Source organism: Patiria miniata, unplaced genomic scaffold, assembly GCF_015706575.1.
Source record: "Patiria miniata isolate m_02_andy unplaced genomic scaffold, ASM1570657v1 HiC_scaffold_6, whole genome shotgun sequence".
Lineage (NCBI taxonomy): Eukaryota > Metazoa > Echinodermata > Asteroidea > Valvatida > Asterinidae > Patiria > Patiria miniata.
In genome coordinates this window covers 2668000-2695615 of record NW_024037073.1, presented here as the reverse complement: position 1 = coordinate 2695615, position 27616 = coordinate 2668000, and the positions used below count along the sequence as shown (strand labels likewise).

At 44.8% G+C, this 27616-nt stretch overlaps 1 protein-coding gene across 1 annotated transcript in view; it reads left to right on the top strand.

The window, feature by feature from the left end:
• Positions 1-27616, top strand: part of LOC119742865 (fermitin family homolog 2-like) — a 91123-nt gene that overhangs the window by 54420 nt on the left and 9087 nt on the right. Inside the window, exons 5-10 of the mRNA XM_038219088.1 lie at positions 3182-3392; positions 5524-5655; positions 7651-7700; positions 24760-24884; positions 26672-26778; positions 27307-27390. Coding sequence (XP_038075016.1) covers positions 3182-3392; positions 5524-5655; positions 7651-7700; positions 24760-24884; positions 26672-26778; positions 27307-27390 — 709 coding nt within the window. The remainder of the gene's footprint in view (positions 1-3181; positions 3393-5523; positions 5656-7650; positions 7701-24759; positions 24885-26671; positions 26779-27306; positions 27391-27616) is intronic.

Genomic DNA, 27616 nt, shown 5'->3' with positions numbered 1-27616 from the left:
TGAACACCTTTCAACTCAAGCAAATTGCTATCAGATTGTGAAGAAGGATGATTCTGAACAAATTAATAAATAAACCAAACAAATCCAGAGGTTAGAATTGTTTAAGACAGAGAAGAATGCAGCTCCTGAGGACAGACAGAGTACACTGTCTGAAATATTGAGAGCAATTCCCACACTTCTTCACATTGGAGATATTCCCCAAACATGCCTACAAACTTTAATTGTACACGTCATGTACCGGCACCTTCACATTTGACAGCAAATTTGCTTCAAATTCATACAGCATGGACTAAGAACCAGCCAAAAGGCACACGGAAGCTCAGTTAATACGATGTTGACAAATTTGACAGTTTCTGTTGATATGGTAACATATTCCTGTGTATTACCGGTACCACATTGAGCGAGACTGTGGTTGCCAGGGGATAATGCAGGGTCAGTATGAAGCAATAATATAGCAACCCGTCACTGATATTTGGAGTAGTGCTGTAATTTGGAAAGTGATTTGCAGAAGCTGTTTGTAACACTGCGCTTTGTTAATGATTGATATATACTGTGTATTAATGATGATAAATGACATTGCAGCTACCTGAATTATGCTGCCCTGTTAGTTCCACCGCACAGCTCATCATGTAGAGGATCGCAAATGTTGCCAGGCAAAAATTAGCTGAGAACCAAATATCAAATGATGTTTGAGGCGGTGAAATGTCGTGCACAATTGTTCTATGCTCAATTAAGTTTTGTGTTAAGGCCAAATAAAAAAAATATACCAGTTTCTCGTTCCAGCCTGTATCCATTTTTCCCTGCCCCATCAATTTATTTCAAATTTTGGTGTGGTAATTTTCACTTTTATTTAATGGCAAAATCTGCCGTAGTTTCTGATATTTTCACCATCAGAAAATATCTTGTGTCTTAACAGTTGTTTCCAACATGAATGAGTAGCCATTTGGGGGTAAAAAGCTAGTCTCAGAAAAGTGATGGCAATTTTTACATGTAGGAAAATGTCATGTTTTGAAAAAAGACCATCCGCCATCTTGGATCCGTCATTTGCCAAAACAAAAAGTGCCTGCATCCTCCTCTTTTCAAAAAGTTTGGAAGAGAAACTTTTTTTTTTATTTGGCCTAATATCAATGTCATTACGTAAGTATTTCCAGATATTAAGCAGTATTTGCATAATAATTTGAAAATGTAGCACATTGGAACTCACGCAAATAATCTCAAAATTGTAATTTGCATTTAAAGTTGTGGTAAACTGCTCTAGACATAAGGTTTGCATGTTTCATTTGACTTTCTAAAATGACAACAAAAAAGCTAACTTGAGTTGCATCAAATAGTCTGATTCTTTGAACTGTTAACGTGAACACATTCAGGTCAGTTCCCAGTAGTTCCCACTTGCCAGCAGTCTCTTTTTCTCAGTGGATATGAATAACTAATATTTACAGTCGACCACAAGTAATAACCTATCCCTAAGGTGTGAGTGGTAATATAGGTCACAATTGCTCCGGTAATAACTCACTCTCTATCGGTGAAAGATCATGTGGGCAAACGCCACAAATCACTCTGGTTTTAAGGTAGGCAGAGTCCGAGCTTGTTTTTACATGTACATGTACATGTATGTATGGGAAAGTCTCCGTATATGCCGGTACCCGTACATGTGCTCATTGGAGGAGTTACATGTACGATTCAGAAACGATTGCAGTTCAAAACTTGGTTTGGTAGATAGGGGAAGGGGGGGGGGGGTGGGATCAGAGATCACTGATAAACTCCGTTCTTTTTGCTGGTCCCTGAGGGGCCAGCCTATAGTCCTCTTTCTTCTTGAGTGCCGGGCAGTGCTATTGTATAGGATTATCCCATAATGGAACTGGTTCCCAGGGCTTGTGTTAATCAGTTACATACAAGATTTGACTGATACCAGGGAAAAGGTTAACTCGGAATAGACTGGATCCACTTTCAACACTAGAGTGCCTGATCAGCATGGGGGGAATACAAGTCATAAACATCCTCTTCGCCAGGGGTTACTTCCACTTTCGCAAACAACGCAAACGTTGCCAACAGTTTCCCCATTGGCTATGCACTAAAAGATCGCAAATGTTGGCAATTTTCGCCAGAGTGGAACGCACCCCGGGAGTGTTGGCTCAAGATGCAAATTTATACTTTAATGGCTTCTGATATTCGCACCGCCTGTCCGCGTTACTATGGCAACAGCTTGACCGCTTATCAATGTATTCCTAGTCATTTTTTGTTGGTGGACGTACCGGTATCTTCAACAAATGGATGCTTTTAATGCATTAGAGTGTGTACACTGGCAGCTATTTAGCAAATTTGAAGTTGGCAGTTTCGCTGTTTGCTCTGCGACGAGAGTAGAAATGCCTCTCTTTGGGAATACCACGATACGAGCTGCCGGGCGTTATGGAGAAGCTATTTGATTAGGGAGCAAACGAACGGAGAATGGCATTTTGAGACGGAGAGAACAAAATGCAGGAAAAGCATTTCACAATGTTTGCTTTTTCAATCAAAATGGTACCAGGGTGAAAAATTCTGTCAATGTTTTGTGAAAATTAGTCGATATACATTTATCCATGTTGCTAGATTTACATGTATTCTGAATCGCTTTGTTTTAACGACAAAGCACAGAAATTCAAACACAGAAATTCTTTGTCTCAGATGAAGCTTGGTTACCAGCCAAAGTGCCATGTTCATTGCTTGTGACTGGTTCTCAGCAATTAATGCTTAGCACATTTAGTTCACTAAGCAATGTTTCTTATTTTGTAGCTTTGTGAAATGGTGCCCTGGTTACTTTTAAATGCTTGTCTGTTCTTTTGACATACATGTAAACGTACATCTTCAAAAGCCTTGATGTACAAGAATATAAAATTTGTCCTGTCTATCTTACCGTTACCCGTTTTTTCTTTCTCAGTCTAAAAGCTGGAAATAGGTTTGAAGATTTGATCTGTATCATATGATTGCCCAAGAAAATTCATAGCATTTTTTTATTTTTAACCTTAAAATAAGAGAGCTAGATATTTTGAACCTAGCAGGACCTTTCTGATGTTAACCTTCAGAAATGTCCTGCCAATATTGAAATATCGGGCAATTTAACTTTTTCTGATTTGTCAATCTAGTCAGTAAGCAGTTTGTAGCAGCTTTTTAATTCTCATATATTCATGTCTTGGATGTTTTGCAGATGGCTAGACTCGTCCAAGTCCCTCATGGAGCAAGGAATCCAAGAGAACGACACCTTGATGCTACGCTTCAAGTATTTTGCCTTCTACGACCTGGATCCCAAACAGGACGGTGTCCGGATCAACCAGATCTACGAACAGGCCAAGTGGGGGCTGCTGAACGAGGAGATTGATTGTACAGAGGAGGAGATGATCATGTTTGCTGCGTTACAGGTGGGTGTGATGATGACTCGAAACAAGACTAGGGCAAGCCTAGTTGAGCTGGTCCCAGAGCACGCCATATTCACGAGTCGGCCATATTGAATTTAAAGTGGGGTAAAATCTTCATTTTTGGAACTTGTGAAGAGAAATGAAAGCAATGACATTAAGTTAATTACACATTATACCAGTCTGCTCTGATGAATAATTTTGAATTTGTGATTAAACATACCCTAATGTTTTAAGCTGAGGCTAGAAATTTGTATAAATAGTCTGGCACCATCCCATTCAACAGTTCACAATTAATAAAATACATTCAGGGAACCTGACCAAAATGGCTTTCTCGTGAATAAGGTCCATGGTAACGTGACGGAATTGAAAAATCCACTTTCACCATTTGCATGGAGACTTGACTTAGTGCCTAGACACATCCTAGACACAGTATCATGAGAGTACATGAAACAAGTGGTGCCAGACTAATGCACATGCGGTGTACATGTGACCTGACAAACACAGTAGTGTAGCCAGGGGGGTGCAGAGGGGCAGAGTGCAACAGGCTAGAGATGAGAAGCAGAATTGGGAATAAAGCGGGTCATAAGTCACAGTCAGTCAGTGATTCTGCCAGTCAGTCCAGTACCAAGCGGACAAAGAATGTTATTTGCCAATGTTCAGTTTAGTTTGTTTAGTGTAGGCTATGGACTTTGTGCACGATGAGAAGTTGGTGCTTTATGATCACTCTTAACAGCTCTACCGGTATGTGTGGGGCACATCAGGTGCGCATTCTTGTTCATGTGCACAAGGTGTGTGTACGCACAAACAATGTCCATCTGAATGTGCACAATCCCACAGCATGATTGGGAACACAATGTGGCGTCAAGTATTTGCTCTGCAAAATTTGTATGAGTTGAACAAATTTCAAACTCTGAAGAATTTTGTGGCGTCACATTTGCGGTTGGAACTGGTTGGATATTGACGAACGTTACAGTGGACATGCAATTGTTCATGTCATAAAAATTCACTTTGCGTTAGCGTTGGCATGAAATACAAACCGGCCATAATGCTGACTCTTAAATGCCATTACTGCCACATGCCTGGTTCTCACGAGAAGGTGCTATTGTATACAGGTTAAGGCACATGTACATGTAGATGAAAAGTGTTGGTGCATACTTCTAGGCACATTTAGTGTGCCCTGCACATGGAACTCTCACAGGTTGTCAAGAAGCATAGTCTATTCATACATGGAGTCCACATAGTGCTTGTTAATAAAATAATGACAAAACTTAATATTGAACTTTACATCTCCTTTACGTATAATTCTATTACGCTACCCTTTTACCAATTACAAATATTTATATAATTTGGATGGCTTTGAGGGGGATGCAAGAATATATTGCACCACTGACCCTCTACACAAGGATAAACGACTTCCAAAATCTCTGGTTAGAGGCGTGATAACGGCCTGTGCGCGTATAGAACATATAATGCGCGTGCGCGAGACTAGAGTCGGCATGCGACTAGCAGTTGAATTTCTCATATGATTGGGTTTCATGTGGGGCGCGCGTGCCGAGTCTCGCGCACGCGCATCGTATGTTCTATACGTGCACAGGCCGTTATCACGCCTCTTGACAAACCATTCCGTACACTTTGTACACAAGCTCAGATAAGTTGTTTATCCTTGTGTAGAGGATCCGTGATTGCACGAGCTGTATTGCTACAGCGAGATAAAGCTATTCTTGTATCCCTGAAAAAAAATCCATCCAATATTATATTTTTAGTATTATTCATATCAGGCTGACTTTGTTTCTCAAAATTTCATTGAATTCTTCTTCACTTACCAAAGTGAATCTCAGGCTGCTGGAAGCTGCCATTTTTGTTGACAAACAGTGTTTGCCAAGGCTTCTGTGTGACTGCTATACTCTGTTGATTGGTTGAAAACTGGGTGTTTCTACCCTCTTGATCCAGTGGGAACCAGCGATTCAGTGAAATGCCCCAATGTCTGTGCAATAATAAAGAAATATTTTATAGTCACTCCGGTACTTTTTGGAAAGTATGCAATACGCTGATTTATTTTTACTACTTGGAAGCCTGATATGAATAATAATCTTCACTAAAGGAAATTAACGTGCCATAATTTTGCCTGCCACAGATGCAAGTGAATCTACAGGCCCAGATGCCACAGCCTGACCCCGACGCGCCAACAGAGGGCCAGGATGATATCGACAAAGCACTGACCAACCTGCAGGACTCGCTAGAAGGAACTTCAATCACCACAGGACAGGTAGATTTGAAACCAGGCCTGGCACTTATAGATAGTTATGGGCAATTCCACGGTTACTCACGTTACATTTTTGATGTACTTTTGAGTTTCCTTGGGCTGTAATTACCTTACTGAAAAGGTTTAATAACTGTTATCCCCATGGTAGATAGAGTAGACCTAGACCTACGTAAGCACTAAAGACGACATCCAGAAAAATGTGTTATGTGTGATAAACGACATGCACAAAATCGGTTACTCACGTTACGAAAATGTAACGTGAGTAACCGATTTTGTGCGTCTTGTTTTTCATACTTTATACTTTTTTTCTGGATGTCATCTTTGGTGCTTAGGTAGGTCTATGTCTACTCTATCTACCATGGGGATAACAGTTATTAAACCTTTTCAGTAAGGTAATTACAGCCCAAGGAAACTCAAAAGTACATCAAAAATGTAACGTGAGTAACCGTGGAATTGCCCCTTATGCACTGGTTGTCAAAATCAACGTGGGAAGATATCTGACTACATGCTGGATACCTTTACCTGTACAACTTGTACACACTTCAAATAATCCAGTTTTAGGGCAGTGTGCGGTTCATCAAGGCAAACAAAATTGCTCAAAATCTCAAGAAGGGTGCTTAACAACTAACCTGTTGAAGTTTTAGTGGATACGCACATTTTGAGAAAACAGTGAAAACCTATACACAGTTTTTGGGTCTTAAGACTGGATTCCGTTGCTATAACGCACACAGAAAGTGTGCCTGACCAGCTTGAATAATTGTTTGGGTTTTTTTCTCGATCCAAACCATTTCTGGCAGAACAGTTTCACAGGGCATTTAGTACCAGTCCTGTCTTTTCTTTGGGCAATGTTTTTCTCATTAAATCTGTAGGTTAGTTTTTCTCATTACATCTGTAGGGTAATTTTCTGGGTAATTACCAATATTCCTACGTGCCTTTAGAAAAACTTCAAGTCTCACAGCTAAGGCCAAAAAAAAAAATAGTTCTGCTTCCGATTACATGGGATTTGAAAATAGGGTAGGTAGGTAGGGAAATAATTTTTTTTGGCCAATTTTTTGTGTGTATGATCATATGGAGGCATCTGCGTGTAGTCAAGGGTAAAAGGTAGAAATTGATGGTTTTGGGTGTTTTTCCCCTCAATTTTTCCCATAAAAAAAATAGGGTAGGGGCTGTCAGAATAGGGAAGGTAGGGAAACCGGAAGCAGAACTATTATTTTTTTTGGCCTAATTTGTTTCAATGTGCAGACACCTTGAAACTTGCCAAATGGCGCCAGCCTTCAGAAAGATTCTTTTATTTTGAAAACAAAATATCCAAATCAAACAGCAGATCTTTCAAGTTTATACCCAAAGTGTCTGGGAGAGATTTGGAAGTCAGCTGTGTGTATAGGCTCACGAGTCGGCCATATTGAATTGAAAGCTTGGTAATATCTTCATTTTTGGAACTTGCGAATAGAAATGAAAGCAATGACATGAAGTTAATAACAAATTAATACCAGGCCGCTCTGATAAATAATTAAAAATTTATGATTAAACATGCGTTTTAAGCCACGTTTAAAAAAAAATTGAAAGTGAGGCTTGGAACGCATAAATAGTCTGGCGCCATCCCATTCAACAGTTTGCAATTTTATATAATACATTCAGGGGACATGATCAACAATGGCTGCCTCATGAATAAGGTCTATAGTGCTGAAAGGTTAAGCGGTCAGTTGAATTTGTTGAACGACCGACTTGCTCGTTTCACTTCATAAGTAATATATTTCAGTGGAAAACTTTGACACTATATTCGCATGCAACAACAAAACGTTTTCCCCTGAACCTCGGATAACACGAGTAACTTATTCCAGTCTCATCATATTCCAGTCGCAACGAGTTTCCTGTGTTCTTTACAAGTAAAACGACAACTCATGGTCTGTTGATAGTGTCTCATTGCAGATTGTATCAGTTTGGTTTCCTGTTCATTACCTTGACAACAAACCCAATTTTCTCCCCTTCCTTTTCCAGAGTGACATCACGTCAGTTCCTGAATTGTGTGACAACCTTCGCTTCTTCAGGTGAGGAAAAAGTGCTGTCTGTTGTCCATTAAGTAGTAGCATCTATATGTAGAAGGATTGCCACAAATTCTTAAACGTTCTGTGCATGATTGCACGAGGGCGCTATTTTGTTTTCTGGTGACTAGATCGAAGTGTTAAGGCAAAGAACAAAACACAGCTTCAAGGGTTGTCACGTAAACAGTAAACCGACAAAGATGACATAACAAAGAACGAAAATAATATTTAAAACTACTAAACAAGACCTAAACAAAAACAAATACTAGATGTACAAGGTGTAAAAGTAATACACTAAGATTGTGCAGTGAAATAAGAATGAGAATAAAATATTAATTAAATTGGATTGAATTAAAAGGAATGAAATTGCATGAGATCTAAAGTGAAAGAAATATAAAACGAGATAAACTAAATTAAACACCATAAGTAAAATACACATGCGGTATGTCGTGATGCATGAGCTTTGATAAGAATAGGCAGAAAAATGTCCAACACGGAAACAAATGTCAAGCAAGATATGCTATCTGGGAATGTTATGACCCATGAATGTGATTTAGATCAAGAGTCATGTCATGCTCGGAGTTGGATCTAAACAATTTTATCTTCAAAACTCTGGAGGGACAAACAGCCCATTGTTTCCAAATCTGCAGTCTGGGATCCTATGATCCGGGTCTTGGCTTTGAGTTCAAGGAAACATTGATAGATGCGCTGGCTAATTATCTACCTGCCTGATAAAGAGGTTAGAGGCCAACATGCTGGGTTTAAGGGCGTCGTAATGTGAGCTCTGGATTTCCAAGATTTATGGCCAATTGGGTTTGTCAGGTCTTGCTTTTGATTAGAATGGCTTCAGTCAGAATTGAGCCTCTGGAGAATTTACGGGTTTTTTTTTTAGATGGTCCTTGGCAGTAGTGTAGTGAAGTGATTGAATCTGCTTTTAAGGGGCACTTGGCTCACCTGCTGAAATTAAAAGGGTTCTGTTGGAGTCCGAGCACAAGTACCCCCTCAAGGGTTACAAAGGGAGAGTTGGGGGAGACCACTTGGAGGGACATTCCAACGCATTTCTGATGGCGCCCGACGTTCATGCGAAGATGCTATGGGTCTGTGCACATTCAGAATACAATTAATGGTGCGTACCGGTACTTCACACCATACTTGCACAAACCATTATGCATAGGGGCAATTCCACGGTTTCCACGTTACATTTTTTATGTATTTTTGAGTTTCCTTGGGCTGTAATTACCTTACTGAAAAGGTTTAATAAAGTTCTGTTATCCCCATGGTAGATAGAGTAGACCTAGACCTACCTAAGCACCAAAGATGACATCCAGAAAAATGTGTTATGTATGATAAACAAGACGCACAAAATCGGTTACTCACATTACGAAAATGTAACGTGAGTAACCGTGGAATTGCCCATAGGTGGTGTGTCCCCCCCGCTGGAGCTCTCAACAGTAGTCACACAGCACCCTCTATTGGTCATACGCAGAGTCCAATGAAGGAGCAGTGAAGTGTGACGTCACCTCCTCCCCAGCCAGGTTCACTTTCTTGACAGTGGTTGACACGCATTTCGGAACAATGCATTCTGCATGCATTTTTTTACATCATACTTTTATTGAACATTTTTTTCACAAATTAGGAACTGAAATTGGTAAACTGCCTTGCAACAGATTGTCACCACACCAGTTAAAAATCACATGAGGGGGTTTCAGCCAATTATAAATCTTAGGTTCACAACCGCTATATATGGTCTACTGCAGTTTGTGTGAAACAGTATTTACTATGGTTGCATCGAGTTGACCCATAAGTGTCGTCACAACTTCGACAGCTTATTGACAAGTGGACAGATCATGCATTACAGAGAATCAATGCTTATGACGTGAGATGGGATTTAATGTAAGACACATATGTATGTTGTCGGCTTTTGCAAGACTTCCCCGAGACTTTGGCCATTTCTTAAGCATTAACTTCATCTCCACCTTGAAACCCAGGCTTCAGTTTCCTCATTTGGGGTCCTTGATTTAAAGGGTTCATGAGGGAATTTTTCTTAGAAACACATTTTGTGCAACTTTCAACTGCTTTTAAATGTATGAAAACTATTTGACATCCCTGTTTGGTTAATTTTATTGAAAAGTGCACTTTTTAAACGTTTAAAATTGTCCATGCCTTTCCGGACAACTGAGGGCGCTGTTGCTGTGATGTCATTTCAGGGAGACACTGTTCAGTTTCAGGGGTTTTCTGTTCAAATAGTGAAATCAAATATGTGCTCATTGAAAATGTTTGTGACAAAACTTTGCTCATTGGATTACTGCCATTTACTGACACAAAAACAAATCACAAAAGAAAAAAAAAATTACGACAGCAAAACATCCTTGTAGGCCTTGTATTTTTTTTTACTTATATTTTATTTCAGATCAATCTAGTCAGTGCAGGAGCTTTATTCATTTTCAATTTTTTTGCATAATTGTACACTTTGGGCACAACAATTTAGCAGTATTGTGATTGATGGTGGACATTCTGAAGTGGTTATAATTTCTCTTGGTGTGTAACAAATTTTTGAGGACCCATTTTTTAAATTTTGTTTTTCCTCCTCAAACAAAATTAAATGAGTAGGGTGTCTGTTAAGGAATGCTGTGGATGTTTTTAGCAAACCCAAGCTATAGAGCCAGAAAAGTCTTTGCAACACCTTTTGATTAAAAGGCCTGCAGTGAAATGGAACGGGACGTGCCGTGAATGGATTGTCGGTTGTTTTGAGAGAAATGACATCCAACCATCGCCGTCTTGTTTGACGGAAAGCTCTCTGAAGTATCTCGAGAGACAGTGAATATCCCCCGCAACAGGTCATGCGATATTGACGAGATTAGCTTACCGAGAAGCAACGGTCTGCCCCTTTCTGTAATTGTCACGTAGCATGAATGCGCCGCGCCTCTTATTGATCGCCCCCACTATTACGAGTAGCGCTGTGTAAACGACACCGGTGATGCACTAACATGATTTAACCCTTTTGCGAAACACGCAACCAACTCAACTGGGACGTGGGCATTATATCGCCTTCGTCGTCGGTAGTTGAACTGAATTTTGTTGGCAGACGACAGCTGCCTGTCAGCGTGACATAGATACCAGGTGCCGGCGACATGAATGTCTCCTCTGAACTCCAGATCTGTCCCTAATTGCTTGAAGCTGCTTAGAAGCAGAATATCGCCTAGCGGATTTATTAGCTAAAGTGAAAATCAACTGAGAACCAATCATAAGCAGTATCATTATATGACATTTTTGGTGGGTTACCGGTGATTGTTGTTAATGCAAACGTTTTTCTGTGCTCAACAAATTTCTGTGCTTAACAAATTTCTGTGCTTAACAGCTTTGTGGCTCCTTCAAATTTGCCCCGTGGTCTTGATAACATGGCTTGCTTAACATAAACCAAAATATGGCTTGCAAAGAAATTTCCACTATAGGAATACCTGCAACTAAGGATTCTTTGCTTAGCCCATTAGCAAGCACCCTTAGTACATTGTATTACATAGTATTTTTTCACTGATGAGTTCATAAAACTATTGAGTGCTTGGGCCGTTTGGGGTGATACAGGGAGTAACAGGCAGGGCAGTTTGGAGCGGTACAGGGAGTAACAGGCAGGGCATTTTGGGGTGATACAGGGAGTAACAGGCAGGGCAGTTTCGGGCGGTACAGGGAGTAACAGGCAGGGCAGATTGGGGCAGTATTGGTAGTAACAGGCAGGGCAGTTTTGGGCAGTATAGGGAGTAACAGACAGGGCAGTTCGGGGCGGTATAGGGAGTAACAGACAGGGCAGTTTGTGGCAGTACAGGAGGTAACAGGCAGGGCAGTTTGTGGCAGTGCAGGGAGTTACAGGCAGGGCAGATTGGGGCAGTACAGGGAGTAACAGGCAGAGCAGTTTGGGGCAGTATTGGTAGTAACAGGCAGGGCAGTTTTGGGAGGTGCAGGGAGTATCAGACAGGGTAGTTCGGGGCGGTATAGGGAGTAACAGGCAGTGCAGTTTGGGGCTGTACAGGGAGTAACAGGCAGGGCAGTTAGGGGCGGTACAGAGAGTAACAGGCAGAGCAGTTTGGGGCAGTACAGGGAGTAACAGGCAGGGCAGTTAGGGGCGGTACAGAGAGTAACAGGCAGAGCAGTTTGGGGCAGTACAGGGAGTAACAGGTAGAGCAGTTAGGGGCGGTACAGGGAGTAACAGGCAGGGCAGTTTGGGGCAGTATAGGGAGTAACAGGCAGTGCAGTTTGGGGCGGTACAGGGAGTAACAGGCAGGGCAGTTTGGGGCGGTACAGGAAGTAACAGGCAGTGCAGTTTGGGGCTGTACAGGGAGTAACAGGCAGGGCAGTTTGTGGCAGTGCAGGGAGTAACAGGCAGGGCAATTTGGGGCAGTACAGGGAGTAACAGGCAGAGCAGTTTGGGGCTGTACAGGGAGTAACAGGCAGGGCAGTTAGGGGCGGTACAGGGAGTAACAGGCAGGGCAGTTTGGGGCAGTACAGGGAGTAACAGGTAGAGCAGTTAGGGGCGGTACAGGGAGTAACAGGCAGAGCAGTTAGGGGCAGTACAGGGAGTAACAGGTAGAGCAGTTAGGGGCGGTACAGGGAGTAACAGGCAGGGCAGTTAGGGGCAGTACAGGGAGTAACAGGTAGAGCAGTTAGGGGCGGTACAGGGAGTAACAGGCAGAGCAGTTAGGGGCGGTACAGGGAGTAACAGGTAGAGCAGTTAGGGGCGGTACAGGGAGTAACAGGCAGAGCAGTTAGGGGCAGTACAGGGAGTAACAGGTAGAGCAGTTAGGGGCGGTACAGGGAGTAACAGGCAGGGCAGTTAGGGGCAGTACAGGGAGTAACAGGTAGAGCAGTTAGGGGCAGTATAGGGAGTAACAGGCAGAGCAGTTAGGGGCAGTACAGGGAGTAACAGGTAGAGCAGTTAGGGGCGGTACAGGGAGTAACAGGCAGAGCAGTTAGGGGCAGTACAGGGAGTAACAGGTAGAGCAGTTAGGGGCGGTACAGGGAGTAACAGGCAGGGCAGTTTGGGGCAGTACAGGGAGTAACAGGCAGAGCAGTTTGGGGCAGTATTGGTAGTAACAGGCAGGGCAGTTTTGGGAGGTGCAGGGAGTATCAGATAGGGCAGTTCGGGGAGGTATAGGGAGTAACAGGCAGTGCAGTTTTGGGCTGTACAGGGAGTAACAGGCAGGGCAGTTTGGGGCAGTACAGGGAGTAACAGGCAGGGCAGTTTGGGGCAGTACAGGGAGTAACAGGTAGAGCAGTGTGGGGCGGTGCAGGGAGTAACAGGCAGGTCAGTTTGGGGCAGTATAGGGAGTAACAGGCAGGTCAGTTTGGGGCAGTATAGGGAGTAACAGGCAGGGCAGTTTGGGGCGGTATAGGGAGTAACAGGCAGTGCGGTTTGGGGCGGTACAGGGAGTAACAGGCAGGGCAGATTGGTGTGGTACAGGAAGTAACAGGCAGGGCAGTATAGGGAGTAACAGGCAGGGCAGTTTGGGGCGGTGCAGGGAGTAACAGGCAGGGCAGTTTGGGGCAGTACAGGGAGTAACAGGCTGGGCTGTTTGGGGCGGTACAGAGAGTAACAGGCAGGGCTGTTTGGGGTGGTACAGGAGTTTTGGGTTAATTAACCTAGAACAAAATTTCTCTAACTACGGCTCTACAATGTAAGCAAACAATAATGACCGTAAGTGCAAAATACTGTGGTTAGCAGAACCATAAATTTGAACATTTTCCCATAAGTAAGCCAAACTTGTGTGCTTCGCAGATTCATGACTATGGATACCAGGTCATATGTTGAAAACTTGAGTCTTAATCCAAAAACCACCTGCGTTCCCACAGACTTTCAGTGTGCAATAGCTTAGGGATACTTAGTTGCAAAAAGATTTTTGGAACCAAAGTGTCATTGTCACCTGTTATAAATATCCAATGTGCAAAACAAACTTGAACAGACTTTCACTGCACACAGTTCCATAGGGGCTGCTTTCAATGATATCAATATGCTCCATCGAGAACTGTGGGAATTCTGCTGTGAAATTGGGAAAAATGAAAATGAACACTGGTTTACCGCTACCGTCTATGATTTATATTAGAAGACTGGAAACTCGAGAGACGGTTGGTTCATAAAAAGATAATCGACTGTCATAAATCTTAAAGGAGCATTGTGGCTAACATGTTGCTTTTGGGGTAATAAGTATGAATATTAAAAGCACACGGCATCATTTTGTTTTCATTTGAAGCAAAAAAATTGCATAGGATGCAGAACAACTAACCTGTCGAAGTTTCAGCTCAGTGATGTTCTCCATTATAGGAAAACAGAAAAAAAGTATGTGCAGTTTTTAGGTCTCATGTGGATTCCGTTGCTAGCGCTTCCGATTCAAAAATTGCTGTTTCATATTTCTAATTTCACGCTCCGGTGTGCACTCCTTAAATCAGCACTCGGGACTTGATTCTCAATCAGCCGGTTTGTGTATGTGATGTTCAGGTCCCCAGCGAATGAGTGATTACGTAGTAACCCTAACCCCCTAGTAGTTCCTCAGGACTACCCTGCTAAATCCAGCAGAGTCCAACCGGACTTTCCTGTTCAATCCACTGTGCCTCATTTTCAGTTGTCTGCTGAATCCAACGGAGTCCAACAATGCGTTATAATGCGGTTCATTTGCCTGCTGAATCCAACATTTTGCATCAGGAATGTACACAAGGGGTTAACTGCTCAGTCCAACAGGCTCCATCGGGTATGTGACATAGTTGGATCCTGTTGGATTCAGCAGGGTTTTGGGTTAAAGGTAGAGTATATTATTTGCAGCTATCCAAAAAGTAACTAACAAAGTTATGTTGAAATGCATACTTGGTATTAAAAATAGTAATGGCACTAAACTCCCTGTGAAATTAGTCTTTCTGGCATGCTGTCATTTTGAAGAAAACAATAAAAGAAGGTCATTTCCAAAGATGTGTCTAAGGACGCATGGTTTTACAAGCGGAGGGCACGCAAAACCCGATCGGCGGCCAGTGTTAAACTTGATCAGTCAATTTCCAAATTGAATATTTGAATATTCAATCAAGTCCAAGTTGGAATAATCGAATACTGAATCATTCTAAAGTGCACAGCCCTATCACAATCAAATTTGAACTGTACATATTCGCCACAGTCTGTTAAAAATTCAAACATTATGCGCAGGAAACTGAAAATTGAGTAACAGAAAAAACAACGCTTGCCCAAGTTTGTCCCTGGAGTATAAGTGCACATTCTAATGTTGACACACTGGATATACATGCCTGGAGAGTTTGTGCCCACTAATGTTGCATGCATGCCAGGCCCAGGGTTTATCTTTCAAGCACATCAGTTTGATCGAGGAGCGCCGATTCCCTATCTAGTCCTAGCACTCTCCAGTATGTCCAGGGGGTATCTCAACAGACTGATGAAACCCCAAAAAAGAAAGATTCATTACGTGAGGAATTCCAACGTCCTTGATGAGATGCGATGGCACATACTGCGGCTGATGATATGCTCGGATGTTAACGGAGACACAGGAACTGGCCTGGGTCTCTATAGGGGGTAGCTAGGGGGTAGCTCGGCAGTTTCAGGGGCCAAGAACGAAATGTTGCTAAGCATGGGAAAGATTTGCTTAGCAGAAATGGGTAACCAGCTAAAATGCATGATTATTGCAATTGACTGGTGCTTTGCTGCTTTTGCTTGGCACATAAATTTGCTCAGCATTATTTTCTTGCTAAGCATATTGCTGTGATAAGCATAAAAACAGCTGGGAATAAGTCACAAGTGCTGAACAATATATAACATATTTGCTGGAATTTTCTTTTTTCCTTTTTTAAGCAAATATTGTTTTGTGCATAGCAGATATCTGTGCTTATTAACTTCATGAATTTGGCTGCTAGTGGAGCAGTTGTCGGGGTATGAATGCAGTATTTAACCCATTTGTCCCTGTACCGCCCCAACGCGCCCTGCCTGTAACTCCTTATATCGCCCCCAACTGCCCCAGCACTCTATAGTTATATGGAATCACCAAGGAGTAAATACAGTGTATTAAAATGTAATACAAGTGCTCAAATGCAACTTCAACAAGACTGGTAACAAATTGTCGTAGAGCCAAACTCGTATCCACCAATACAGTTCCAGTTTTTCTGAGATGTTTTGATGAAGGGTTGGGCAACATCCAAGTACAGTCTGCAGATATGTCTTTACCAGTTCCCTAGGTGCGGGAAAACCTTTGTGCATTTTTTTTTGTTGCCATCAATCATCGTCATGTAACCGGATATTTCACAACATGGGACCATCGTACATGTTTAGTTGGAGTGGAATTAATGTTGTCTTGTCATGTTGTAATGATTATCTATTGTCGGCAGCTATCAGGGTCATGGCTGATAGAGGTTAAAGGTCGTGACTTTTGGCCCTGTTTGCCCAATTTGCCCAGTTTTGAACGTTCATAGGCTGGTAGTGATCATAGTCTTTTCATGTTTTGCTCCAACTTTTGCTGAACTTCAGGGTTTTTTCCCACAGGTCTGTCAGGTCTGTCATGATGCGAAAAGAAAGAAAAAAAAAACCGAACAAGACAAAGCAGAACATAAAAAAAACCCTGCATTTTCATTAAGATGTCTTCCCTGGTGTACCCCTTTAATGCTCCTTTGTTTTCAATTTATTCGCCAATCTTTTTTCCCCCCATAAGGCCACCCTCCCGAACCCTGGAGCATGTAATTCCCCTTCTGTTCCCCTGGAGTTTTCCTGAGATCTTGATGGGAAAGAATCTAAATAAATAAAACGTCTGCTAGTGTCTGATTGTTTGGGTGTTTGCTGCTGTGTTTTGGTGAAAGATAGGCTCTACCTTAAGGCAGTGTTGAAGGATGAGAAATATCGGACCAATTCCCAACAGAAAATCCTCTAAAAGAAATCCTGACGTGCTTATATTTGCATCCATTTATTTATTTGACTTGAGATATTAAATTTCCGGCCAGAATTTGTTTGTGAAGGTACGAATGTTATCTGTTGTACCGTGAGCGTGAGTGGGACGCGGTGAAAAGTAGCTCACCTGCGTTCTGTGTTTAGGACCGAAGGCCGAGTGGCGTACAGGATATATACAAGTTTGCTTGAAGGTACCAAATTTGATCCGCTGGCAAACTTGATTAACGACACATACGTGATGATCCTCATTGGGCGTGTACTGCAAACTGTTGAGAATAGAATGTGAATGCAGGATTACATGTGTAGAGTATGGCTTGAAGTATTCGATAACAACACATACTGCAGTTGCTATACAAGCTGCCAGTTTAGCAACTGAGATTCAAAATTGAGAGTAAACCTGCAATTCACTGTTTGTGTATGTTATGTTGGTTTTGTTTAATTTTTCAACAATCATTTTTCTCATGAAATTATTTTAAGAAATTTTGTTTCACTTTTTCATTTTTTTTTTATACCCAATAGAAAAAGTGTACTCTCTTCTTTGTTTCAGTGTGTGTCACTCAATTGTATGTTTTTATAATATGTGCGGATATTATGGTTGTGAAACTATTCGCTATTCCCGATGATTTCTATTCTGAAGAGGTGTTTTAATCAAAAATAACCGGTGACTGATAACCTTGTTTTCTTGGTTTGGGCCACATTTTAAAAGCTTCATAACTTTTCATTTATTCATTCCTGGAACTCAAAATTCTTTATCTGTACAGCTCTTCCTCTAACCCCCCCCCCCCCCCCCCAAAAAAAAAAACAAGTCAAAGTCAAAGGGTAGTAAAGTTGGTAATTTAAGAAAATCCACATTAAAATGTCTGTATAAGATTTTAGCTGGACTCTCCCCTGACTTTCTTGCCCGTATATTTATCTGATGGCTTCATTAAACGCATTCTTACTCATGTCATGATTTACAGCTGGGTGGGAGTGGTAGATATTCACACTGTCAGGGCAGCATTCCTCCGCTTGTGAATCAACCATCACTTGTGTCTCTTGATTTATCAAGTACTTGGGTTTAGTTTACAGAGAGAGTCAGTTGATTGTGGATTGGTTATCATGACCTTTGACATTAAATTGACACAGTTGTGTCCTTTGTAGCATCCGGCTTTTTAAAAGGGAAAAAAGAAATTGAAAATGAGATGTTAAAGCAGCATTACGGCCTGATATCCCCGAAATTTTCATGGTTCGGATTGTTTACTTATCCTTTTTCGAAGGTCTGGTTGAAAGCAGGGGTGTGAAATCTCAGGGTCTACATCACTCTACTTACCTGTAGAGCGAATACTACATATGCATTGTTCCCTATGCCGGCAGGCAATTTGCTAAGAGTTTTACATACAATAGCGCCCTCACGTGTCCTACCCACGACGCCCTGTGACATGCGCACCACGTTAGCGTCCTCTTTTTCTCTTAGCCGCAGGACGAGGTACACGTGAAATTTCAACGACCTGAATTTCGCTATTTTATTGGTACCTCTTTTGCTTAGAGAAAGCTATTTCGAAAAGAAAGTATTGTAGAGTTGTTCTAGTGAAGTATTGTAGAGTTGTTCTAGTGAAGGATTTGAGTGAAAGTGAAAGAAATGAGTAATAGGAAGTTGGGGAGGACCGGGTGTGTCGATAATGGAGGGACGTACATCCCACCAGACAAGCCCGAGTTCTCGGGGGACTGCACCGGTGATGGTACGTCACCGCGGCAGCAGTCCCCTAGTCGGCCCCTTCAGCCACTGCCGGCTGTCGGAGCTGACGGACCCGTTGACCAAGCGGGGGGCCGTACAACCCCACCGTCTTCGGTCAATGTTCGCGGGTCCGCCCAACTGAAGGGGAAACGCACCGGCAAGACAAAGAAATTGTCTAACGCCGGGGCAATACCCAAAAAGGGACGTACGGCAAAAGGTGGCCCCGCTACGGGGCGCACCGTGCCTGTCCCTGGCCCGTCTACGGGGCACACGCAGCCGGAGGAAGTACTCCTCCATGGCTCAGTGCACCCAGGCCCACCCAGCCCCGTGATTACCACGATGCCTGGGGATGGGCTGTTATATGGCCGGTTGATTGACCGTACAGCACCCGCCTATGTTACCGGCGTGGGGGCGCTGTCGGCCGCCCGGGCTATTGATAGCGTAGAACCGAATCCCTGGGATTCCCCCAGAGATTTAACGCTACGCTCGGAGGGCCCTGCCTCCACATCGGATTTCATTCGTTGTTCGGGCATCCCCGTGTCCCCGCAATCCTCGGCAACTACTCGGAGTCGCTCCTCAAAGAAGAAAAAATCAAAAAAGAGCCGCCGTTCCCGCCGTTCTTCGACGAGTTCCAGCGAGTCATCCAGCCGATCGCACCGTGGGAAACGCCACAAGGGTGGCGACCCGATCTCACGCGATGATTTTTTGGAGGCCTTTCACTCCCTCGCGGCCTCATTGTCGGGCCGACAGGGAGATTACGGTCACAGTTGGCCGACTCCGGGCCAAAGGGACATACCGCACACGGTTAGCCGTGCGCCGGAGTCCCCTCCAGAATTACAGCCCCCACACGCCGGTCATCACGGCCGTGGTGGGGTGACTACAGACCAGCGGACAATGCCGTGCACGGAGGGCCGTGCACCGGCGTCCCCGCCCGGTATTAGTTTACACCCATCGGCGTCACTGGACTCTGAGCGGGGCTCGATACCGGGACGCCGTGACGGCGCTGCTTCGCCCCCGGGGCCTGGTTCCCATTCCCCGGTGGCAACTCGCCCCCCGGACTCTGACAATTCGGCGGACGAGAGCGAACTGACCCGCACCATGCAACGCCTATCGGTGGCTGAGACCGAACTCCGCTTGGTCCAACGGGATATGATCAGAGTTCTAAATCTTCCTGCTGGTACCGAACCTCCTCCTCCTCCTGAGCGTCAGTCGTTCAAGAAGCGATCGGGACCGACGGCAGAACCGGTCCGGGCTTTTCCCACAATGCCCTTGGACCGCGTGTGCGTTGACCACATCGACGGTATAATGCACGCAAAGACTTGGAGTGCCTACGCTAAACGCGTAGACTCATATTATCATTTCCCCCCAGGAGATTTTGAGAAATATTTCTCAACTCCGGTCCTGCCGGACTCGGCCATTGACAAGCTCGCCGCTGACCGAGGGACAGCTTCATCCAAGGTTCCTTTTACAGACAAGACCCGTGGAAAGCTGGAAGATGTCACCCGCAGAATGGACTCGGCGGCACGCATGGGTATGCGTGCGACGTCCTTTCTTCTTCTCCTGTCAGAGTACCTGGCACTGGGATATGAAGAAGATTCGGTGATACCAGCCGACATGATGGTGGCTGCTCTCCATTGCCTCGATCGCGGCCTGTGCTCCACTCTCGACCAGTTTGCTAGAGTGTCGACCTTAGCAACATCGTCACGCCGCGCCAATGTGCTAGATGCGCTTTTCCTCCCTTCACCGGGAGCACGAAAGCGTCTCGACGATCTCCCGCTCTCAGGCCCGGACTTATTTTCTGGTAAGTTCCAGGAGGCCATGGAGGCCGAAGCATAGCGCCTCAAGGCCACGGAGAAAATAAATCTCAAGAAACCGGTCGAGCCGAAAACCGCGGACAAGAAGAAACAGCCATCTTTTGTCATTCCCCGGCGCCGCCCCCCGGTCAGAGCGGCCCGTGGTGGATTTCGTGGGCGCGCCGATAAGGCGGTCGGCCCGCGCTATTCACAACCACATATCGGACAACAGCGTCCCCAGTCGGGACGCGGTTTCCGTGCGCCCACTCCCCGGTACACCGGGGCGTGGCGCAAGTGACTTATGCGTCTCCAGGCGGCCTCCCACCGCTGGACCCGTGGGAGGCCGCCTTCAGGAGTTCGTGGGGTCCTGGGTGCAGGTGACTTCCGACCGGTGGGTCCTCGAAACAATCAGCAGCGGTTACGCGCTCGAGTTTACGAGGACCCCCCCGTCGGACATGCTAATTCGGACAACGCCCGTACCGCCCGACACAGCAAAACGCCGCTCCCTCGAGGAGGAGATCGACGCCCTCCTTCTGAAGAGAGCAGTTTGTGTTGTCCCCCAAGGGGGGACCCGGGCAGGTTTCATGTCAACCTTCTTCTTGGCCCCCAAGAAGGAAACCGGCGTGTGGCGTCCAATACTGAACTTAAAACCCCTCAACAAGTTCATACGTCCGAAACGTTTCCGCATGGAAACGTTACGGACCATTCTTGCATCGATCATGACACCAGCGTGGGCGGCCAGTATAGACTTGAAAGACGCGTACTTTCACGTACCGATCAGGCCGGAACATCGCAAATTCCTACGTTTCCAATACAAAAATACACTGTACGAATTTGTGGTGCTCCCGTTCGGGCTATCCACTTCTCCGCGGGTGTTCACCCGGATCGTGAAGACGATCGGGGCGGCACTGCGGCGTCGAGGGGTCATGATATTCATGTACCTCGACGATTGGCTAGTAGTGGGCCGTTCTCGAGGGGAGACGGAAGCGGCGCTCCAACTAACGTGGCAACTTGCTTCCGACCTGGGATTTCTCATCAACACCAAGAAATCCCATCCAGTCCCCTCTCAGGTTCCCACCTTTCTGGGTGCATCCCTCGATCTTCGCAGGGGACTGGCCCGGCCATCGGAGGACCGCCTGCTGAACCTTCGGCAGTGCGTGTCCCTCTTCCTCCCGACGGTAGTGGCTCCGGCCCGAGCCTGGCTCAGGCTGTTGGGCCTTATGGCCAGTCTGGTGGACTTGGTGGATTTTTGCAGGCTGAGGATGAGGCCAATTCAACTTCACCTGCTGTCTTTCTACAGACCCCGCTGGCACCCGATCGACCATCCGGTGCCCACTACGTCTTGGCTAGTCCCCCACCTTCGTTGGTGGCTAGTCGAGGCCAATATAACGCAGGGCCGTGTTTTCCGCCCGCCCCGCCCGTCGGTACTTATCACAACCGACGCCTCAGGGTACGGCTGGGGGGCTACCCTCCACCCGCGACAGATCGCGGGCGTATGGGGCCCCGCACATCAGTCATCTCACATCAACGTCCTGGAAATGCTGGCAGTCACCAACGCACTAAAACATTTCCAGTCGGACGTCAGAGGGCAAGCAGTCCTGGTCCGATGCGACAACGCCACAGTGGTGGCATACATCAATCACCAGGGTGGCACTCGGTCAGGCCATCTGTGTGCACTAACGTGGGATCTCACCCTCTGGTGCATACATCACGGGATAGCCCTGTCGGCAGTCCACATCCCGGGGGAAGAGAACGTCACGGCCGACGCTCTCTCCAGAGGCTGGATCGCCCCGACAGAGTGGTCACTGCTCCCACAGGTGGCTCAGTCGATCTTCAGACTAATCGACCGGCCGCATGTGGACCTATTCGCGTCGCGAATGAACAATCAACTACCGATCTACTGCGCGAGGGGCCCAGATCCCAACGCGTGGCAGACCGATGCACTGTCGGTGCGGTGGGACGGCCTACTGGCCTATGCCTTCCCACCCATCTCCCTCGTTTCTCGAGTGCTGACCAAGATCGAGCAGGAGGATTGCCGAATTCTCCTCATAGCCCCGTTCTGGCCCCGCCAGCCGTGGTTTCCCCGGCTCGTCCGACTCTTGGTTCACCGCCCGGTAATTCTACCGAAGAGGGCCGATCTTCTTTATCAGCCCAGCTCGGGAATCAATCACCGGGCTCCGGGGGATCTTCACCTGACGTGCTGGGTATTGTCACGCGATCCCTCTGCTCAGCAGGCCTTTCGCGACGAGCTGCAACAATTGCAGCCCAGTCCCGTAGAGCCTCAACCAGAAAGGTGTACGATAGCCGACTACGCCATTTCTTTAAATGGTGTAGACGACAATCCATTCATCCCCCCAATACTTCTGTAGGGGAAGTGGGGGATTTCCTCCTATACCTTTTTGACAGTGGGCTCACGACGGCCACAGTTAAAAATTATCGATCGGCCGTTGCCGCGATCCATCAGGGATTTTCGGACGGTTCCTCCGTTTCCGACAACCCTGCAATTAGCCAACTGATCAAGGGGATGTTTAATACTCGTCCCCCAGTACGCACATTAATCCCATCTTGGGACCTCTTCGGTGTATTATCTACACTGGCGAAGGCTCCCTTTGAACCAATGAATTGCTCAACTTTGTTACAGCTCTCCATCAAAGTAGCTTTTCTATTGGCTGTTGCTACGTCCCGACGACGTAGCGAACTACACTCGTTATCGATACAGACAGGACACATCCGGTGGGAACCGGGGGGTGTCCGCCTGATCCCTACGGCCGGTTTTCTCGCAAAGAACCAGTCGGAGACCTTTATGCCCCCGGACATCTTTGTCCCGGACATCAAGTCTTTTTCGAACGAGGCAAACGACAAACTTTGGTGCCCAGTTCGAGCACTTAAGTGGTATGTCAACCGTACGAAGTCACTTCGTACGGGACACGAAAAATTGTTCATCACGACGACCCCGCCCCATGGGCCGGCGTCCCGCGATACAATCACTCGCTGGATCGTGACGGCTATCCGGTCCGTACCGGGCGGCTGGCCAGCGACCCAGGGACCCATTCGAGCGCATGAGGTCAGGGGAGTGTCCACCTCGTGGGCCTTTTTTAAGGGTGTCCCCCTAGGGGACATCGTCAAGGCAGCCTGCTGGAAGAACCCTAACACGTTCTCCGAATGCTACCTGAAGGATGTCCTCCAGGCAGATGGCAAGGCTGGAAGAGAAGTGCTGCTAGCGGCCAGTCGAGCCTCACAGAAGCACTAACGGGTGAGCATATAAATATACATATATATATTGGTATGGGCATTAAGTTTACTTAGGTGTATCTATCATGTGTTCATTCCCATAATGGTTACACCCCCCTGACTTTTTGCGCACGAGCTCTTTGGGTTCCCCTGACGAGGTGAAACCTAGAGCGTCTGGGATGTAGGTTTTTGGTTTGGTGTTGTTTGCCTTTGGACACGCCTCATGTCCTACACCCCTGTAGACATACGGTAATTTGCGTATACCCACCGCCTTACTCGGTGCGAGTCTATGCATATGTAGTATTCGCTCTACAGGTAAGTAGAGTGATGTAGACTCCCCCCCACAGAAGTGTGGTTGGGGTCTACGAGCGAATACTTACCTGTAGAGCACCCCTCCCTCCTTCCCCACTATACTTGATTCCTTGAGTGCTTACGCAAGTAACACTTGAGAAAAAGAGGACGCTAACGTGGTGCGCATGTCACAGGGCGTCGTGGGTAGGACACGTGAGGGCGCTATTGTATGTAAAACTCTTAGCAAATTGCCTGCCGGCATAGGGAACAATGCATATGTAGTATTCGCTCTACAGGTAAGTATTCGCTCGTAGACCCCAACCACACTTCTGTGGGGGGGATTTAAAGCTGATTTCAGCTTTTTTGTGTGTTGAATTTCAGCTTTTTTCAGCTTTTTCCTTCACTTGCTGTGTACAAAAGTATAGGAGATTTCCTAAGTTCAACTTTTTTACACTTTTTTCCAACTGTTTTCAGCTATTTTTATCAGTCAGTGGTCACTCACACCCCTGGGAAAGGAAACCAACCTAATGTCTTACCGTTCCCGAGAAAAGACGAAAATCCCTGGTTGTTTACATTGTACGCGACAGACATATTGCGGCATAATCATACGTATTTTCAAGCCATCTCTATTCAGTGAACTGTACACGTTATGTGTGTGTGTGTGTGTCACTTAATACACACATTACCAATACACAAATGGTGTGTTCTTACACGTCCGTAGAATGTGAATTAATCACTGTGCTGCTGGATTCACAACTAGCCTCAACAGCTTCAATTTTTTTGGGGACTTACTGGGCCAGGATAGGTCTCTCGCAAAGACGGCCATCTCTGTAGGAGAACTGCAACTGTGTATTTTACGTAAGCAAGTATGCATTGGGCAGTGTTGAAATGTTCCAAACACGCGGGCTTGTTGCTCGAAATACGACGCAGCCGATGCATGTTATGCAAGTTGACGCTCAAAATGCCGATGCACGTGGCTAGTCTGTAGGAAATGACGTCATTTGAAAGAGAGACCTACTGGTCTTTTAACGGCCCCAATGTCTTTTCCACTGTGCAAAGCTTCAAGTGATATGTATTTATAAATGAAATTATATTTTTCGTTTCACTTTTTTTTCTCAACAGGCCAAAGAAACTGACATTGAAGGGCTACAAGCGAGGCTACTTCGTCTTCAGAGACACCCATCTGACGCAGTACAAGGCACAAGAAGATAACCACGGAGCGCCCGTACAAACACTCAACCTCAATGGTATTACAATTTTAAAAAGTTTCTCAGGGGTGTGATTTTTCCATATTTTCCTGGATTTCCGGATTTTTAGTCTAACGTCTGCGGAATTTTATGCGGATTCCGGATTTCCAACGTTTTCCGTTTCCGTAATATCGCCCAAAAACTTCTGGTGAAATATAGGCCCTAATTTATGATAATGGATGGACTGGTGACACAAGTCTAATAAGCAGTGCGGTGAAGAACCTGATAAACATCAATGCAGTGTGCACAGTGGAGTACTTGAGGACCAGACTAAAAATAATTTTCTGAAACTTTCTGAAACTGATTATTGATGAAACATCATCCATGTTCAAATGTGAGTGTGAAGGAAATTTGATTGTACAAAACACTCTCATCAAAATTTGCCAGTTTTAAAATGCGTTCAACTTTTTAAATTCTGCACAGCAAATTGTTGCTGTGACAAGACAAATTCTTGTTTGTATTGCCATTTGCTCTGACTATGAACTAGTCCTTTAAAGACTCTTTTTTTTACAACCAGAGATATCAATCCTTTTAAAATAATACTTAGGCGAATTTGAATGTGGTTTGAAAACAGAAGGCTTTCTAAAGCCTTGTTCAACTTCCTTTCTTTTCCATCGTACTCCTTAAGAATGTCATGCCTCTGTGTTTTTAAAAAAAGTGAGCTAAGCTATGCATGCCATCACATGATGGAAAATCCACTCTGTCACTACCTCTTTTTGTTCGGCTTAAATACACTGTCAAGAGACTAATAGACTTGTAATGGAGGTTAAAGTCGCCAATTAGCTTTTGAGTTGCTTGTCAAAGGGCTTATGTTGAACAACATCTCTGGGGGAATTTCCAATTCCACAAGTTAAACGAAAAACCCCTCAGAAGTTTTAGGTAGACACAGCTAGCTACATGTGGAATGCTAAGTCTTAGAAGAAAGCTGTTCACTAGAAAAAAAAATTGAAGCAGATGTAGAAGAATCAAGCTCAGAAAATGAAACTAGTGGTGGGAGATATCAGAGATTTCAAAATCCGGTTATTCTAATTTTTACAAACCGAATAACGGCTATCTGATTTCACCAGAAGTTTCCATTCAGCTAACATTCATGCCAAAAAAAGTGACAAGTGATTTAATGGGTGGGAACTCTCTGACCAGTCAAATTGACAGGCTATTCATGAATCAAGAAGACCACTAGCGAGTGAATGCGGTCACAATCAGAGACCATGGAGTAAATTGTGGGAAGTTCCAGTTATTTCTTTAGCCTGTGTCATAAAAACTGGAAGTCTTTGAGTTTGTTTAAAGAGGTTGTGGAATGCTCCAAGACATTTTTCAGGTATATGTAGCCTAAGGTGTGATGAAATAAAAACAACTATTGTTTCTGTCATGAAGTGAATACAAAAGGTACTTTTGAGAGCTGTTTTTCAGGTCCTGTTTCGAGCCGAACGTGCAATTTGTGTAAAAGTCGTCGTTGGGGGCAGCAAACAAAACATAGTAAATCTTGACGTAATAAACAGGACTGCCTATGCAGCGTAGTATAAACGAGTCCTGTTTATTACGTCACGATTTACTATCACACCTTAGGCTACATATACCCGAAAAATGACGGAAATGTCTTTGAGCATTCCACAACCTCTTTAAGGTTAGTTTCGAATATGCAGAATCCAAATTGAATTGTGGAATCCAAACCAAATGTTGAAAAAGTATTTTTGATGCATTTCTGCAGTTTGCATAGAGACAGTCTCGTTTATCTGATGGTCATGGTGATATTTATTGATGTATCAATTCCATCTTGCCCGGGGCAGGTTGCGAGGTGTCACATGAAGTCAGCATACCCAACGACAGATACGGCATCAAGCTGCTGATCAAGGCACCCGAGGGGCCCATGGAACTGTGGCTGCGATGTGAATCGGTGAGTAAGATAGACAGACAGATAGACAAGTAGACAGACAAACGCTCATAGAAACAGAGAAATGAATCATCATATTGACACACACAATGGTTCTTTGGCAGCGCCTGAATTACTTGGCTACGGCTGGCTAAAACACACACTTCTATGGGAAGTGGCTGCAGCCGTTTCCATAGGTGTAGTGTAATTACAAGGCGTAGCCAAGTAATTTGGCTGAAGCCTGATACTCAGATCGGTGCTTGTTTGCCCAAATCCTTTCTGTATGCATATTATGTGACTTTTCAAGTACTCAAATTTTGTTCAAGACACTTGTATCCTTTTGTTGTAAGCCCTTTAATTGAATCGTGTCATTGGAGTTTCGAAAGTGTCATCTTTATAAAAGTGTTGTTAAAAACGGACGGTTGAAATTTCTGGCTCTATATGAGTTCAAGTCCAAAATAAAATGTACTCAAGAATGAGTACAAATTGACAAAAAATATTACCAATGCAAAAGTGAAATTAATGGTTTGAATGCTATTTTTGCTTTTTCAGGAGGAGCAATATGCTAAGTGGATGGCAGCTTGCCGGCTAGCCTCTAAAAACAAGACAATGGCCGACAGCAGCTACCAAGCAGAGGTATACATTTAACAATTGTGGACTGCTGTGGTATGGGATATGACGTTTTGAACACCCAAGGGGCGCATAGCACCCAGAGGCGATGCTATATGCCCAGAGGGGGTTAAAAATTGTTATATCGTGCCAATAAGTAAAAAGATAGATGGTTGTAACTTACCGTGTGAGAAATACATTAACTCACTGCGATGAAACCTTTGATAACTGAAGGTTTTGATGTCCTGCCGGA